The following is an 18,493-nucleotide window of genomic DNA, read 5'->3' as shown; positions in this document are numbered from 1 at the left end:
AAAAAACCAACACTCGATCCCTCCGATGTCAACAACTACAGACCAGTATCCCTTCTTTCTTTTCTCTCCAAAACTCTTGAACGTGCCGTCCTTGGCCAGCTCTCCTGCTATCTCTCTCAGAATTACCTTCTTGATCCTAATCAGTCAGGTTTCAAGACTGGGCATTCAACTGAGACTGCTCTTCTCTGTGTCACGGAGGCTCTCCGCACTGCTAAAGCTAACTCTCTCTCCTCTGCTCTCATCCTTCTAGACCTATCTGCTGCCTTTGATACTGTGAACCATCAGATCCTCCTCTCCACCCTCTCCGAGTTGGGCATCTCCGGCGCGGCCTACGCTTGGATTGCGTCCTACCTGACAGGTCGCTCCTACCAGGTGGCGTGGCGAGAATCTGTCTCCGCACCATGCGCTCTCACCACTGGTGTCCCCCAGGGCTCTGTTCTAGGCCCTCTCCTATTCTCGCTATACACCAAGTCACTTGGCTCTGTCATATCCTCACATGGTCTCTCCTATCATTGCTATGCAGACGACACACAATTCATCTTCTCCTTTCCCCCTTCTGATAACCAGGCGGCGAATCGCATCTCTGCATGTCTGTCAGACATATCAGTGTGGATGACGGATCACCACCTCAAGCTGAACCTCGGCAAGACGGAGCTGCTCTTCCTCCCGGGGAAGGACTGCCCGTTCCATGATCTCGCCATCACGGTTGACAACTCCCTTGTGTCCTCCTCCCAGAGTGCTAAGAACCTTGGCGTGATCCTGGACAACACCCTGTCGTTCTCCACTAACATCAAGGCGGTGACCCGATCCTGTAGGTTCATGCTCTACAACATTCGCAGAGTACGACCCTGCCTCACACAGGAAGCAGCGCAGGTCCTAATCCAGGCACTTGTCATCTCCCGTCTGGATTACTGCAACTCGCTGTTGGCTGGGCTCCCTGCCTGTGTCATCAAACCCCTACAACTCATCCAGAATGCCGCAGCCCGTCTGGTGTTCAACCTTCCCAAGTTCTCTCACGTCACCCCGTTCCTCCGCTCTCTCCACTGGCTTCCAGTTGAAGCTCGCATCTGCTACAAGACCATGGTGATTGCCTACGGAGCTGTGAAGGGAACGGCACCTCCATACCTTCAGGCTCTGATCAGGCCCTACACCCAAACAAGGGCACTGCGTTCATCCACCTCTGGCCTGCTGGCCCCCCTACCTCTGAGGAAGCACAGTTCCCGCTCAGCCCAGTCAAAACTGTTCGCTGCTCTGGCACCCCAATGGTGGAACAAGCTCCCTCACGACGCCAGGACAGCGGAGTCAATCACCACCTTCCGGAGACACCTGAAACCCCACCTCTTTAAGGAATACCTAGGATAGGATAAAGTAATCCTTCTAACCCCCCCCTTAAAAGATTTAGATGCACTATTGTAAAGTGGTTGTTCCACTGGATATCATAAGGTGAATGCACCAATTTGTAAGTCGCTCTGGATAAGAGCGTCTGCTAAATGACTTAAATGTAAAATGTAAAATGTAATAATCTATAAGAGGTTAATAACAAGAATAACAATAATACATGGAACATACAGTATAGCGCTTTTCAATGATCTAAAGTCACTAGGCAATTGTAGAAACTAAACAAAACAACAGAGATCATAACAAGACAACACCAGACTAACAGAAGGAAGAAACATAAACATTAAACAAAGAGAATGGGAGGGGCATAAAGAAGGGAAAAGAGTGATGTGTCAGTGTATGAGTGAGCGAGCAGGTGTTGTGTGTATGAGAGAGAGTGCGTGTGGGAGAGAGGGTGGGGGTGGGGCGGCAAGGTGGCCTGCTGTGGTGGAATGTAGTGAGCGTGTGGGTTGATAGGGGAGAAGAAGGTCAGAGAGTTAAGGGGGATAAGGTGGTGAAGGGCTTTGTTGTTCAGAAGGAGGATCTTGTAGTTAATGCGTTGGGAGACAAGGAGCCAGTGGAGTTCATGGAGGACAGGGATGATGTGCTGCCAGGACTTAGTGTGGGTGAGGAGTTGGGCCACAGAGTTTTGAACCATTTGGAGCTTATGGAGGGAGCTTGCATTGATGCCGGAGAGTAGTCAGTTGCAGTAGTTGAGACGGTAGGTGATGGATGAGGGTTTCATCAGCAGGACGGGAGAGGGAGGACCTGACTTTGGAAATATTGCGGATGTGGAAGATAAGGATTTGACAGTCTGTCGGATGTGGTGGTCGAAGGAGAGGGTGGAGGCCAGGATGACGCCAAAGTTGGTGCGTGGTGTCATCAATTTTGAGGGTGAGGTTACTAACTTTGCTGAGTGTGGTTTTGGTGCCTAATAGGAAGAGTTTAGTTTTGTAATTCTTTAGCTTGAGGAAGTTGTGTTGCATCCAGGTTTTTATTGCAGAGAGGCAGGATTCAATGTGGGTCAGTGGTGGGTCGAGGAGGGATTTGGTGCTGAGGTATGTCTGGGAGTCGTCAGCGTATCTGTGGAAGTCGAGGTTGAAGTGGCGGAGGATCTGACCAAGGGGGAGGATGTAGATGAGAAGGGGCCCAGCACAGAGCCCTGGGGGACACCCTGTGTGACAGCAGCAGAGTCAGAAGTATGGACATTGAGGGCAATGTAGTGGGTCCGGTTGGTACAATGTGATTGTAGCCATGAGAGTGCGGCGCTCCAACACCCAGTCCCTGAGCAGGACTTGATGGCTCACCACGTAAAAGGCGGCACTCAGGTGGCGGAGAATCAGGATGTTGAGGGCACCAGCATCAGCAGAGGTTAGGAGGTCGTTGATGAATTTGAGGAGGGCAGTTTCAGTACTGTGGATGGGGCGGAAACCAGACTGGAGAGGCTCAAATAGGTTATTGTTCAGGAGGTGGGTTTGTAGTTCAAATCAAATTGTATTTGTCACATGCTTTGTAAAAAGGTGTAGACTAACAGTGAAATGCTTACTAATAAACAATAGAAGGAATAAATACACATTGAGTAACGATAACTTGGCTATTTTCACTTGGTACCAGTACCAAGTTGATGTATGAGGTAATTGAGGTAGATGTGTACAGTGCCGTGAAAAATTATTTGCACCCTTTCTGATTCTCTATTTTTGCATATTTTGTATTTTTATTTTACATTTTGCAACCCTTTTTTCTTCCCAATTGGTAGTAGTTACAGTCTTGTCTCATCGCTGCAACTCCCGTACGGACTCGGGAGAGGCGAAGGTCGAGAGCCATGCGTCCTCCGAAACCCAACCAAGCTGCACTGCTTCTTGACACAATGCCCATCCAACCCGGAAGCCAGCCGCACCAATGTGTCAGAGGAAACACCGTACACCTGGCGACCTGGTCAGCGTGCACTGCGCCCGGCCCGCCACAGGAGTCGCTAGTGCATGATGAGACAAGGATGTCCCTGTCGGCCAAACCCTCCCTAACCCGGACGACGCTGGGCCAATTGTGCGCAGCCCCATGGCCCTCTTGGTCGCGGCCGGCTGCGACAGAGCCTGGACTCGAACCCAGAATCTCTGGTGGCACAGCTAGCACTGCGATGCAGTGCCTTAGACCACTACACCACCCGGGAGGCCCTTATTTTTGCATATTTTGATACTGAATGTTATCAGATCTTCACCCAAAACCTAACATTAGATAAAGGGAACCTGAGTTTACAGTGTTTGGTTTTCGCCAGGCATAATGGGACCCATGTCATCTAAAAAGTTGACTCAAGTTTGGCAAAAAGCATCTGGAAGCACCTGGATGATCATCAAGACTCTTGGAAGAATGCTCAATGGACAGATGATTCAAAAGTATATATTTTTGGATGACATGGGTCCCATTATGCCTAGCAAAAACCAAACACTGCATTCCACAGTAAGAACCTTTGGGGCGGCAGGTAACATTTACATTTAAGTCATTTAGCAGACGCTCTTATCCAGAGCGACTTACAAATTGGTGCATTCACCTTATAATACCTAGTTGTCAGTGCGTTGGGACAGTAACCAAAAGGTTGCTGGATCAAATCCCCGAGCTGACAAGGTAAAAATCTGTCGTTCTGCCCCTGAACAAGGCCAGTTAACCCACTGTTCTCCGGTAGGCCGTCATTGTAAATAAGAATGTGTTCATAACTGACTTGCCTAGTTAAAGAAAGGTTAAATTAAGAAAAATATTTTTTGGAGTCGAACATAGTGATGGTTTGGGGATGCTTTGCTGCCTCAGGACCTGGACGACTTGCCTTAATAGAAGGAACCATGATTTCTGCTCTGTATCAGATAATTCCATAGAAGAATGTCAGGCCATCCATCTGTGAGCTGAAGCTGGAGCGCATCTGGGTCATGCAGCAAGACAATGATCCAAAACACCCAATCAAGTGTACATGAAAATGTTTATGAAATAAATGAAATAAGTATATAATTGTGTTGACTCAGGTTCACTTTATCTAATATTAGGTTTTGGTTAAAGATCTGATTCAGTATCAAAAATATGCAAAAGTACAGAAAATTTGAAAGGGGGCAAATACCATTGTGTTGTCTGCAAACTTAATGATGATGTTGGAGTCGCCCGCTGCCATACAGTTGTGGTTGAAGAGGGAGTTCAGAAGGAGACCAAGCACACACCCCTGAGGGGCCCACATGTTGATGGTCAGTGTGGCAGATGTGTTGTTGCCTACCCTCACTACCTGGGGGCTGCACGTCAGGAAGTCCAGTTGCAGAGGGAGTGGTTGGAGATTTTATTTATTTATTTATTTATTTATTTATTTCACCTTTATTTAACCAGGTAGGCAAGTTGAGAACAAGTTCTCATTTACAATTGTGACCTGGCCAAGATAAAGCAAAGCAGTTCGACAACACAAAAACACAGAGTTACACATGGAGTAAAACAACATACAATCAATGATGCAGTAGAAGAAAAAAAAATAAGACTATATACAATGTGAGCAAATGATGTGAGATAAGGGAGGTAAAGGCAAAAAAATGCCATGGTGGCAAAGTAAATAAAGTATAGCAAGAAAAACACTGGAATGGTAGATTTGTAGTTTGAAGAAAGTTCAAAGATAAAATATAAATAATATGGTGCAAAGGAGCAAAATAAATAAAATAAATAAATACAGTAGGGGAAGAGGTAGTAGTTTGGGCTAAATTATAGATGGGCTATGTACAGGTGCAGTGATCTGTGAGCTGCTCTGACAGCTGGTGCTTAAAGCTAGTGAGGGAGATAAGTGTTTCCAGTTTCAGAGATTTTTGTAGATCGTTCCAGTCATTGGCAGCAGAGAACTGGAAGGAGAGACGACCAAAGGAGGAGTTGGCTTTAGGGGTGACCAGAGAGATATACCTGCTGGAGCGCGTGCTACAGGTGGGTGCTGCTATGGTGACCAGTGAGCGGAGATAAGGGGGGACTTTACCTAGCAGGGTCTTGTAGATGACCTGGAGCCAATGTGTTTGGCGACGATTATGAAGCGAAGGCCAGCCAACGAGAGCGTACAGGTCGCAGTGGTGGGTAGTATATGGGGCTTTGGTGACAAAACGGATGGCACTGTGATAGACTGCATCCAGCTTGTTGAGTAGGGTATTGGAAGCTATTTTGTAAATGACATCGCCGAAGTCGAGGATTGGTAGGATGGTCAGTTTTACGAGGGTATGTTTGGCAGCATGAGTGAAGGATGCTTTGTTGCGAAATAGGAAGCCAATTCGAGATTTCACTTTGGATTGGAGATGATTGATGTGAGTCTGGAAGGAGAGTTTACAGTCTAACCAGACACCTAGGTATTTGTAGTTGTCCACAAATTCTAAGTTAGAACCGTCCAGAGAAGTGATGCTGGACAGGCGGGCAGGTGCAGGCAGCGATCGGTTGAAGAGCATGCATTTAGTCTTACTTGTGTTTAGGAGCAGTTGGAGACCACGGAAGGAGAGTTGAATGGCATTGAAGCTCGTCTGGAGGGTTGTTAACACAGTGTCCAAAGAAGGGCCAGAAGTGTACAGAATGGTGTCGTCTGCGTGAGAGGTGGATCAGAGATTCACCAGCAGCAAGAGCGACATCATTTATGTATACAGAGAAAAGAGTTGGCCCAAGAATTGAACCCTGTGGTACCCCCATAGAGACTGCCAGAGGTCCAGACAGTAGGCCCTCCGATTTGACACACTGAACTCTGTCAGAGAAGTAGTTGGTGAACCAGGCGACGCAATTGTTTGAGAAACCAAGGCTACTGAGTCTGCCGATGAGGATGTGGTGATTAACAGAGTCAAAAGCTTTGGCCAGGTCAATGAATAGGGCAGCACAGTATTGTTTCTTATCGATGGCGGTTACGATGTCGTTTAGGACCTTGAGTGTGGCTGAGGTGCACCCATGACCAGCTCTGAAACCAGATTGCATAGCGGAGAGGGTGCGGTGGGATTCGAAATGGTCGGTAATCTGTTTGTTGACTTGGCTTTCGAAGACCTTAGAAAGGCAGGGTAGGATGGATATAGGTCTGTAGCAATTAGGGTCAAGAGTGTCACCTCCTTTGAAGAGGGGGATGACAGCAGCTGCTTTCCAATCTATGGGAATCTCAGACGACACGAAAGAGAGGTTGAACAGGCTAGTAATAGGGGTTGCAATAATTTCGGCAGATAATTTTAGAAAGAAAGGGTCCAGATTGTCAAGCCCAGCTGATTTGTAGGGGTCCAGATTTTGCAGCTCTTTCAGAACATCAGCTGAATGGATTTGGGAGAAGGAGAAATGGGGGAGGCTTGGGCGAGTAGCTGTGGGGGTGCAGTGCTGTTGAATGCAGTAGGGGTAGTTAGGTGGAAAGCATGGCCAGCCGTAGAAAAATGCTTATTGAAATTCTCAATTATAGTGGGCTTATCGGTGGTGACAGAGTTTCCTATCCTCAGTGCAGTGGGCAGTTGGGAGGAGGTGTTCTTATTCTCCATGGACTTTACAATGTCCCAGAACTTTTTAGAGTTGGAGTTGCACGGGCGAATTTCTGTTTGAAAAAGCTAGCCTTGGCGTTTCTAACTGCCTGTGTGTATTGGTTTCTAACTTCCCTAAAAAGTTGCATATCGCGGGGGCAGTTCGATGCTAATGCAGAACGCCACAGGATATTTTTGTGTTGGTTAAGGGCAGTCAGGTCTGGGGAGAACCAAGGGCTATATCTGTTCCTGGTTCTAAATTTCTTGAAAGGGGCATGCTTATTTAAGATGGAGAGGAAGGCATTTAAAAAAATAACCAGGCATCCTCTACTGACGGGATGAGGTCAATATCCTTCCAGGATACCAGGGCCAGGTCGATTAGAAAGGCTTGCTCGTTGAAATGTTTCAGGGAGCGTTTGACAGTGATGAGTGGAGGTCGTTTGACCGCTGACCCATTACGGGTGCAGGCAATGAGGCAGTGATCGCTGAGATCTTGGTTGAAAACAGCAGAGGTGTATTTAGAGGGCACGTTGGTTAGGATGATATCTATGAGGGTGCCAGTGTTTGCGGCTTTGGGGTTGTACCTGGTGGGTTCATTAATAATTTGTGTGAGATTGAGGGCATCAAGCTTGGATTGTAGGATGGCTGGGGTGTTAAGCATGTCCCAGTTTAGGTCACCTAGTAGCACGAGCTCTGAAGATAGATGGGGGCAATCAGTTCACATATGGTGTCCAGAGCACAACTAGGGGCCGAGGGGGGGTCTATAGCAGGCGGCAACGGTGAGAGACTTGTTTTTGGAGAGGTGGATTTTTAAAAGTAGAAGTTCAAATTGTTTGGGTACAGACCTGGATAGCAGGACAGAACTCTGCAGGCTATCTCTGCAGTAGATTGCAACACCGCCCCCTTTGGTCGTTCTATCTTGTCTGAAAACGTTGTAGTTAGGGATGAAGATTTCAGAGTTTTTGGTGGACTTCCTAAGCCAAGATTCAGACACAGCTAGGACATCCGGGTTGGCGGAGTGTGCTAAAGCAGTGAATAAAACAAACTTAGGGAGGAGGCTTCTAATGTTAACATGCATGAAACCAAGGTTATTACGGTTACAGAAGTCATCAAAAGAGAGCGCCTGGGGAGTAGGAGTGGAGCCAGGCATTGCAGGGCCTGGATTCACCTCTACATCCCCAGAGGAGCAGAGAAGAATAAGTATGAGGGTACGGCTAAAAGCTATAAGAATTGGTCGTCTGTGACGTCCAGAATAGAGAGAAAAAGGAGCAGGTTTCTGGGGGCGATAAAATAGCTTCAAGGTATAATGTACAGACAAAGGTATGGTGGGATGTGAGTACAGAGGAGGTAAACCTAGGCATTTAGTGATAGTGAGAGAGATATTGTCTCTAGAAACATCATTGAAACCAGAAGATGTCATAGCATGTGTGGGTGGAGGAACTGAGAGGTTGGATAAGGTATAATGAGCAGGGCTAGAGGCTCTACAGTGAAATAAGCCAATAAACACTAACCAGAACAGCAATGGAGAAGGCATATTGACATTAAGGAGAGGCATGCTTAGCCGAGTGATCAAAGGGTCCAGTGAGATTCAGACTGCTAGCCGGGCCATAGGTAGCAAGCTGGTGGAAGATGGGAGGGAGGTCTGTTTTTAGCCAGCTCGTGCGTTTCCGTCTGTGGGTTAGTGGGGTTCCGTGTGGAAGGGGGGTCCTGTCCAAGTTGGCAAAATAGTTAGTTATAGTGGCCCAAGAAAAGTGTCCGATAGACCTATTCAGATCGCAGCCGAAAAGACAGCTAACGATTAGCGGGCCGCAGATGGGCGATCAGGTTACGTCGCGACGGAGGGGCCAGTTGGATAACTCCCTCGGGCAGATAACGTCGGTGGTCCAGTCGTGAAGACCCGATGGGGCTCCGGATCGGCAGTAAAACGGGTCAGGATAGGTGAGTTGTAGCCCAGGAGACACTTCAGCTGGCTAGCTCAGGAATAGCCCAGGAGTGGCTGACGGAACTCTTCAGCTGGCTAGCTGGCTAGCTCCGTAATAATGTGTGTTAATTCCGTGACCGACGTTGCCAATAGTCACTCAGGTAGCAGCTAGTTAGCTGCAAGATCCAGGTGTAAATGTCCAGAGCCTGCGGTAGAAATCGGGGAAAGGAGAGAGAATAGGTCCGGTATGCTCTGGTCTGAGTCACGCTGTACAAAAACTGGCGATAGCTTTTCGAGCTAATGGATAGCTGAGGACAGCTAACCGTGGCTAGCTGAACTTCAACGTTAGCCAGTGAAAATGGCTAACCTCTTGCTAGCTTCTGTTGTGGAATTCAGATGAGGTAAATAATACTTTCTTTTTTTAAATTGGTGAGGCGGGTTGCAGGAGAGTGCTTTGAGGTTGAGTTTTTAGAATTAAAAAATAATATATATATATAAAAAGATAAGTGAAGAAAAAAAATATGTAATATATATATATATACACGGGACACGACAAGAGGAGGGTAGAGGACGTCTGAACTGCTACGCCATCTTGGAAAAAAAAAAAAAAAAAAAAAAGATGGGGCGATAGTTGTTGAGGATGGAGGTATCTAGTCCGGGCTTCTTTAGGATGGGGGTGACTGCATTTGTTTTGTAGTCCAAACACCCAGAATACATCCCAAATGGCACCCTATTCACGTGAGCCCTAGTCCAAATGAGTGCCCTTTATAGTGAATAGGGTGCCATTTGGGATGTAGCCTGTGTTCTCATTTCTCCAGTGTTTGCCCACCTCTCTCATATATTGATGTGAAACTGCATCGTCAGCTCCACAGACCAGGCAGGGTGGGCGGGGGTACGATACACAGTTTTGCACAGCGCTGCAGATTTAGATGGAAACTTTGATGATGGCCAAACGCATCCAAACAGATTTACATTCACTAAATAAACCGTGGGAATACTGGGCTAGCCAGGGGGCAGACTTAATCCTACAGAAAATTGCTTCATTTTCGCTGCATTTGGATGAGACTCGAATGGCCTGAGATGTTATATGTCATTAATGTTGACAGTGATATAGTTTCTCTGGACGTGGGCCTGAGACATTGTTACTACCATTGATATCTCAGCACAGGCCCCAGGCAGGGATGATGTGTTGCTTGTCTGCGTCTAAAATGGCACTCTATTCCCTATGTACTACACTACTTTTGAACATAAGGCACTACATAGGGAATAGGGTGCCATTTGGGAAGCAGCCCATGTCTTTAGGCGGAGTCAGGGGACATGAATCTCTACCAATAGAGAGTCAGGTCTTTACTTTGGGACTCCTCCTTTGCTGGGCACCTAGCCTTCTTTGTGGGAATTGATGTTACCTCTGCACCTCCATATACACTCATTTGTATAGCATGGTTGCTGGCAAGGGAATTCTTTACCATGTATATTTAAGATGTCAAGACACAGATCAAGTAGTTAGCATTTGATTCCTTGTAATAGCAAACCTACATGGCTGTCCGAGCAGCCCGACCACGGACCTACCAAAAATTCTCTACCAACGCAGCTCTGCTTCCCCGGCAACAGAATGTGTGGATGGATAGAGAAATTGTTTGAACCGTGCTGAGAATTCAAAAAGATATGACAACCAGTGGTCCAATATCATACTCACTGTCTTCTCAGCCCTCTCCTGTGTGTGTCCACGTCTCTGGCTGTCCTGCTGTCCCAGGGTGCTGTGCTGCTCCTGCTCCAAGTCAGAGGGAGGGGAGACACTGCGGCCCTGAGGGTCCACCCAGGTGTAGATGTGGTTGGTGATAAAACCGCCAGGGATACGGCCCACAGAACACACTGACATGGTCAGCTTCTTACAGCCCTTCAGGACCTGCATAGAGGAGGGAGGGGATTCAATTTAATTCGATTAAAAAAAAAACGTTTTTGATCCCAAAGGGCAATTTAATTTGGAGATGTGAGAGTAAGTAACCACAACAACATGAGAACATACAACAAACATACCATAAATGACACACACACACAGGAGAGTGAGCAGTAGAAGATGGGGTGGGAAGAAGAGGACAGGGGTGAGTTGTTTGCTAACTTCAGTCATGACGTGTTCATCCTCTGTAGCTTACACACACACACATTCCACATTCCGCTTTGTGTCACAGCCGGATATACCCCTCACATTATCCTAGCTGACTACGTACGTAAAGGCTCCACCATTGCATAAGATACGGATGTTTTCAGATTGATTGGTGATATAGACACAGCGTTTTTATTGTCCTCTCGGGATGAATCGCTGTGTTTACCATCGTCATACCTCCGTCATTGATTTCATTATGTTCTGTTTGAAAACAGTGAAGCTCGTAACGAGCGGCGGGAGTGTCTAGCGGCAGCCACATCATTCCGCTCCTTTATGAATTGGAGCTCTCTGAGTGACTGTCCTCTGACTCATATGCACTGACGGAGCTATGACAGAAACGCACAGGGACACACTGACATAGACAAACACACAAGGTTACACACACAGGGCCAAACACACGCGCACACTAGTACACACACTCAAACAAACAAACACACAGCACATGCCTCTCTATACAACACAGTCTGAGGGGGCAGGGAGATCATGTGGTGATAAGGATCTCCCTGGAGGCACCAAGCTGTCCCTCTCTACAGGATGGCTGTCAGAGGGAGACAGAGAGGACAGACAGACAGACAGACAGACAGACAGACAGACAGACAGACAGACAGACAGACAGACAGACAGAGAGGGAGAGAGAGATGTGTATCTGAGAGTGGCAGATTGGCTGCTTTTATCTTTCTGAGTGCATATATCTGTTTTTCTTCCTAGAAAAATAGTTCTGGAGAAAATTGAAAACAATTTTCTGCTATACTGTTATATGTAGCTGTACTGTATCTGTCTTTTATTGTGGATGAATAGAGTAATCTGGAAGTGAGTCATCTGTAAATAGGAGTTGCTCATCCTCTGTTCTTTTATGGTACAGGGGTAAAGAGAGCTCAGGTTGCTTCACCCTGACCACACTGTTGAATCCACGCGCCTATCAAATCAAGCTTTATTTTTACAGCACATTTCAGACATGGAATGCAATATAATGTGCTTCACAGGAAAAAAAAAACAACGAAAATAAAAACTTAAATATTTACTACACAACAAACAAGAGGATAAAAAACAAGAATAACAATAAAAACTGAACTTCTAAAGAGCAACCTGAAGAAAGGCAAAGATAAAATGTGTGTTTTAAGATCTCTTTTAAATATGTCCACAGTTTCGGCCCCCCTCAGGTTCTCTGGCAGGCTATTCCAGAGGCTGGGGGCATAGTAACTAAAGGCTGCCTCCCATGCCTCTTGGTCCTAGGCTTTGGGATAGTAGAAAGGCCAGTGCCAGAGGGAGCGACTGGGGACCTACTACACTAGGTACATAACTTAAAAGTATATCTGACATGGATTTAAAAACAATTGACAAATCTTAAAATGAATTCTAAAACTCACAGGCAGCCAGTGCACAGACCTTAAAACCGGTGTGCTCTCCGTCTGGTCTTGGTCAGTACCCGTAGTGCAGGATTCTGTATGTTTTGCAGTTGATATTGGAAGTTTTCCAGAACATATGTGCCCCAATACACATTTCGTAGTAGTCAGCAGGATAAGTGCACTCTACATGTGTGTCTGGGTCATTAGACACCATTAGACATGCACCTGTCTGGGGAGTGGGCATGTCTGGTTATTGTTGTACCATTGCTATGGCCTAATATTTACTGTTGCTATGGTTACGCCTATTGGGAATTTTCTAGAACGAGTGCCCATTATACAGTTGAAGTCAGAAGTTTTTACATACACCGCAGCCAACTACATTTCAACTCAGTTTTTCACAATTCCTGACATTTAATCCTAGTAAGAATTCCCTGTCCTAGGTCAGTTAGGATCACCACTTTATTTTAAGAATGTGAAATGTCAGAATAATAGTAGAGAGAATGATTTATTTCAGCTTTTATTTCTTTCATCACATTCCCAGTGGGTCAGAAGTTTACATACGCGCAATTAGTATTTGGTAGCATTGCCTTTAAATTGTTTAACTTGGGTCAAACATTTCGGGTAGCCTTCCACAAGCTTCCCACAATAAGTTGGGTGAAGTTTGGCCCATTCCTCCTGACAGAGCTGGTGTAACTGAGTCAGGTTTGTAGGCCTCCTTGCTCGCACACACTTTTTCAGTTCTGCCCACAAATGTTCTATAGGATTGAGGTCAGGGCTTTGTGATGGCCACTCCAATACCTTGACTTTGTTGTCCTTAAGCCATTTTGCCACAACTTTGGAAGTATGCTTGTGGTCATTGTCCATTTGGAAGATCCATTTGCGACCAAGCTTCAACTTCCTGACTGATGTCTTGATGTTGCTCCAATATATCCACATACTTTTCCATCCACATACTTTTCCTTCCTCATGATGCCATGTATTTTGTGAAGTGCACCAGTCCCTCCTGCAGCAAAGCACCCCCACAACATGATGCTGCCACCCCCGTGCTTCACGTTGGGATGGTGTTCTTCGGCTTGCAAGCCACCCCCTTTTCCCTCCAAACATAACAATGGTCATTATGGCTAAACAGTTCTATTTTTGTTTCATCAGACCAGAGGACATTTCTCCAAAAAGTACGATCTTTGTCCCCATGTGCAGTTGCAAACCGTAGTCTAGCTTTTTTATGGCGGTTTTGGAGCAGTGGCTTCTTCCTTGCTGCGTGGCCTTTCAGGTTATGTCGATATAGGACTCGTTTTACTGTGGATATAGATACTTTTGTACCTGTTTCCTCCAGCATCTTCACAAGGTCCTTTGCTGTTGTTCTGGGATTGATTTGCACTTTTCCCACAAAGTACGTTCATCTCTAGGAGACAGAATGCGTCTCCTTCCTGAGTGGTATGACGGCTGTGTGGTCCCATGGTGTTTATACTTGCGTACTGTTGTTTGTACAGATGAACGTGGTACCTTCAGGCTTTTGTAAATTGCTCCCAAGGATGAACCAGACTTGTGGAGGTCTACACTATTTTTATGAGGTCTTGGCTGATTTCTTTTGATTTTCCCATGATGTGAAGCAAAGAGGCACTGAGTTTGAAGGTAGGCCTTGAAATACAGAAATCATGTCAATCAGAAGCTTCTAAAGCCATGACATAATTTTCTGGAATTTTCCAAGCTGTTTAAAGGCACAGTCAACTTAGTGTATGTAAACTTTTGACCCACAGGAATTGTGATACAGTTGTAAGTGAATTATAAGTGAAATAATCTGTCTGTAAACAATTGTTGGTAAAATGACTTGTGTCATGCACAAAGTAGATGTCCTAACTGACTTGCCAAAACTATAGTTTGTTAATTAACAAGACAATTGTGGAGTGGTTGAAAAACGACTTTTAACCTGTTGGGGATAGGGGGCAGTATTTGCACGGCCGGATAAAAAATGTACCCCATTTAATCTGGTTACTACTCCTGCCCAGTAACTAGAATATGCATATAATTGTTTGATTTCGATAGAAAACACCCTAAAGTTTCTAAAACTGTTTGAATGGTGTCTGTGAGTATAACAGAGCTCATTTGGCAGGCCAAAACCTGAGAAGATTCCAAACAGGAAGCGCTCTCTCTGACCATTTCATGGCCTTATTGATCATCTCTAACAAAAACAGGGGATCTCTGGCATGACGTGACATTTTGTAACGCTCCCATAGGCTCTCAGAAGGCGCGAGAAAGCTGAATTGTGGCTTTGCAGCCCATGGCTGAAAAACATTAGCGCATTTTGTAAGTGGCCGATCTGAGGACAATGGGACGGGGCGCGCGTGCCCGAGTCGACTCAATTTTTACTTTCTCTCTCTTTGAACGAAAACCACCACTCCCGGTCGGAATATTATCACATTTTTTACGAGAAAAATGGCATAAAAATTGATTTTAAACAGCGGTTGACATGCTTCGAAGTACGGTAATGGAATATTTAGAATTTTTTTGTCATGAAATGCGTCGTGCGCGTGACCCTTATTTACACTTCGGATAGTGTCTTGAACGCACGAACAAAACGCCGCTATTTGGATATAACTATGGATTATTTTGAACCAAACCAACATTTGTTATTGAAGTAGAAGTCCTGGGAGTGCATTCTGACGAAGAACAGCAAAGGTAATAACATTTTTCTTTTAGTAAATCTGATTTTGGTGAGTGCTAAACTTGGTGGGTGTCTAAATAGCTAGCCCTGTGATGCCGGGCTATCTACTCAGAATATTGCAAAATGTGCTTTCACCGAAAAGCTATTTTAAAATCGGACATAGCGAGTGCATAGAGGAGTTCTGTATCTATAATTCTTAAAATAATTGTTATGCTTTTTGTGAACGTTTATCGTGAGTAATTTAGTAAATTCACCGGAAGTTTGCGGGGGGTATGCTAGTTCTGAACGTCACATGCTAATGTAAAAAGCTAGTTTTTGATTGAACAAAACATGCATGTATTGTATAACATAATGTCCTAGGTGTGTCATCTGATGAAGATCATCAAAGGTTAGTGCTGCATTTAGCTGTGGTTTGGGTTTATGTGACATTATATGCTAGCTTGAAAAATGGGTGTCTGATTATTTCTGGCTGGGTACTCTGCTGACATAATCTAATGTTTTGCTTTCGTTGTAAAGCCTTTTTGAAATCGGAGAGTGTGGTTAGATTAACGAGAGTCTTGTCTTTAAAATGGTGTAAAATAGTCATATGTTTGAGAAATTGAAGTAATAGCATTTCTAAGGTATTTGAATATCGCGCCACAGGATTACACTGGCTGTTGAGTAGGTGGGACGCAAGCGTCCCACCTAGCCCATAGAGGTTAATGACTCCAACCTAAGTGTATGTAAACTTCCGACTTCAACTGTACATCGTGGAGTGGTCAACAGAATAGGTGCGCTCTGTATGTGTGGCTAGGTCATTGGGCACCATTGGACATGCACCTGTCTGGGGAGTGGACATGTCTGTTTATTTTTGTACCATTGCCTAATATTTACTGTTGCTATGATTACGCCTATTGGGAATTTTCTAGAACATGTGTGCCCATTATACATCTTGGAATGGTCAGCAGAATAGGTGCGCTCTGTTTGTGTGGCTAGGTCATTGGGCACCATTGGACATGCACCTGTCTCGGGAGTGGACATGTCTGTTTATTTTTGTACCATTGCTATGGCTCTAATGTTTCTATGCCCTAATATGAAACCAAACTAAAATTAGTGCAAGGCAAAAAGATTTGAACTCACAGGCTCCGGTATTTACTGAATATTTCCACAACATAAATGGTGAGTTTGCTAGGAGTGGCGAAAAGGGACCAGAGACGGTGAAAATCTGCAGCTGCGGACGGGGCTTCTTGGATGAACTGCACAAATAAATATGTGGCCACTTGAAAAACAAGGTAAGCTTAGTTCTTGTCTATAGTAGAGATTGTGTGGTTCGCTCCAGAAACCTGCCTCAGCGGTAGGTCACAAAGTGGGTCTCTCCAAAGCCGAACCAAAGAAATATTGGGAGCTTTTGAGTTCAAATGAAATGCATGCAAAATAATGACGGGATAAAAAGCTTTGAGGGTTGCAACAGTGAAAATAGAGTATAGAAATTGGTGTGTGACCAATTGCAGAGGGAGATTTATGTGCTTAATCTGGCTTGACTAGCTCAGTTGAGTGGGGTTATTCACTAATTTGTTCGGGCAGTTCATCTGTTCATTCTGTTTGAGTTCTGACTGTGTTGTCTGATTCAGTTTGGCTGGACTTATTTGTTTAGACATGTTTTGAGTTTGCGCACAAAACACAGCCCATTCATCTTATTCAATCAGTCCGAGTAAGCGGGTCATTCAATTCATCCAGCTCGCTCAGTTGCTCATCTGGGGTGGGTGTGTTCAGGTTGTCTGTCTGCCCTGCTGACTGTTCTGTTTGATCGAGTTTGGAGTGGCAACTGTCCATCTGCATGGTCAAATAAAATGAAACAGAAATCCTGTGATACCGCTTATCGTGTTGAGGAAGTGAATCGATAAGTACTGCTTGGATGGGTAGAAATCCTGTGATACCGCCTATTGCATTGAGGAAATTAATTGATCAATGGGGACTGCTTGGAATACTGCCTTTTCTGTGTTGAGGAAGTGAATCAGAAAAATGCTGAATTGGTTGCTTAGAAAAGCGTGAGAGAGTGTGAAAGTGAGTGTAAAAGTTCTCTGCTGTTGGTGGGGAAAGGCCCACGCACCTCTTCCGAACTGTTGTTTAACCTCACTAGGGTAGGGGGCAGTATTTTCACGTCCGGATGAAAAGCGTGCCCAGAGTAAACTGCCTGCTACTCAGGCCTAGAAGCTAGGATATGCATATTATTAGTAGATTTGGATACAAAACACTCTGAAGTTTCTAAAACTGTTTGAATGATATCTGTGAGTATAACAGAACTCATATGGCAGGCAAAAACCTGAGAAAAACCCAACCAGGAAGTGGGAAATCTGAGGTTTGTAGTTTTTCAAGTGATTGCCTATCCAATATACAGTGTCTGTGGGGTCAGATTGCACTTCCTAAGGCTTCCACTAGATGTCAACAGTCTTCAGAACATTGTTTCAGGCTTCTATTGTAAAGGGGGAGCGTATAAGACCACCTAGAGTAAGTGGACCAGCTGAAAGCTATGAGTTGTTTATCGCGCGCAGCCACGTGCACGGGCTCCGTTCATTTTCATTTCTAAAGACAAAGGAATTGTCCGGTTGGAATATTATTGAAGATTTATGATAAAAACATCCTAAAGATTGATTCTGTACATCGTTTGATATGTTTCTACAAACTGTAATATAACTTTTTTGACTTTTCGTCTGGACTTAGTGCGCGCGCCTTGTGCATTTGGAATAGTGAACCAAACACGCGAACAAAATGGAGGTATTTGGACATAAAGATTAACTTTAAAGAACAAAACGAACATTTATTGAGGAACTGGTATTCCTGAGAATGCATTCCGATGAAGATCATCAAAGGTAAGTGAATATTTATAACGCTATTTCTGACTTTTGTTGACTCCACAAGATGGCGGGTATCTGTATGGCTTGTTTTGGTGGCTGAGCGCTGTACTCAGATTATCGCATGGTGTGCTTTCACCGTAAATCTTTTTTGAAATCTGACACAGTAGTTGCATTAACCTCCCTGGGCAAGGTGGGACGCTTGCAACAGCCAGTGGAATCACGTGGCGCGAAATACAAATACCTCATAAATGCTATAACTTCAATTTCTCAAACATATGACTATTTTACACCATTTTAAAAGACAAGACTCTCGTTAATCTAACCACACTGTCCGATTTCAAAAAGGCTTTACAGCGAAAGCAAAACATTAGATTATGTCAGGAGAGTACCCTGCCAAAAATAATCACACAGCCATTTTCAAAGCATGCATATATGTCACAAAAACCAAAACCACAGCTAAATGCAGCACTAACCTTTGATGATCTTCATCAGATGACACTCCTAGGACATTATATTATACAATACATGCATGTTTTGTTCAATCAAGTTCATATTTATATCAAAAACCAGCATTTTACATTAGCATGTGATGTTCAGAACTAGCATACCCACCGAAAACTTCCGGTGAATACAGAACTCCTTTATGCAATCGCGGTGTCAGATTTTAAAATAGCTTTTCGGCTAAAGCACATTTTGCAATATTCTGAGTAGATAGCCCGGC

At 44.9% G+C, this 18,493-nt stretch overlaps 1 protein-coding gene across 1 annotated transcript in view; it reads right to left on the bottom strand.

Moving 5' to 3' along the window:
* LOC106585216 (whirlin) overlaps positions 1–18,493 on the bottom strand; it is a 110,267-nt gene that overhangs the window by 41,934 nt on the left and 49,840 nt on the right. Inside the window, exon 2 of the mRNA XM_014171177.2 lies at positions 10,463–10,672. Within this exon, the coding sequence (XP_014026652.2) occupies positions 10,463–10,672 (210 nt within the window). The remainder of the gene's footprint in view (positions 1–10,462; positions 10,673–18,493) is intronic.

This window comes from Salmo salar, chromosome ssa24, assembly GCF_905237065.1.
Source record: "Salmo salar chromosome ssa24, Ssal_v3.1, whole genome shotgun sequence".
Lineage (NCBI taxonomy): Eukaryota > Metazoa > Chordata > Actinopteri > Salmoniformes > Salmonidae > Salmo > Salmo salar.
Note: the sequence above shows the minus strand (reverse complement) of the source record. Positions and strands in the feature narration are given on the sequence as shown.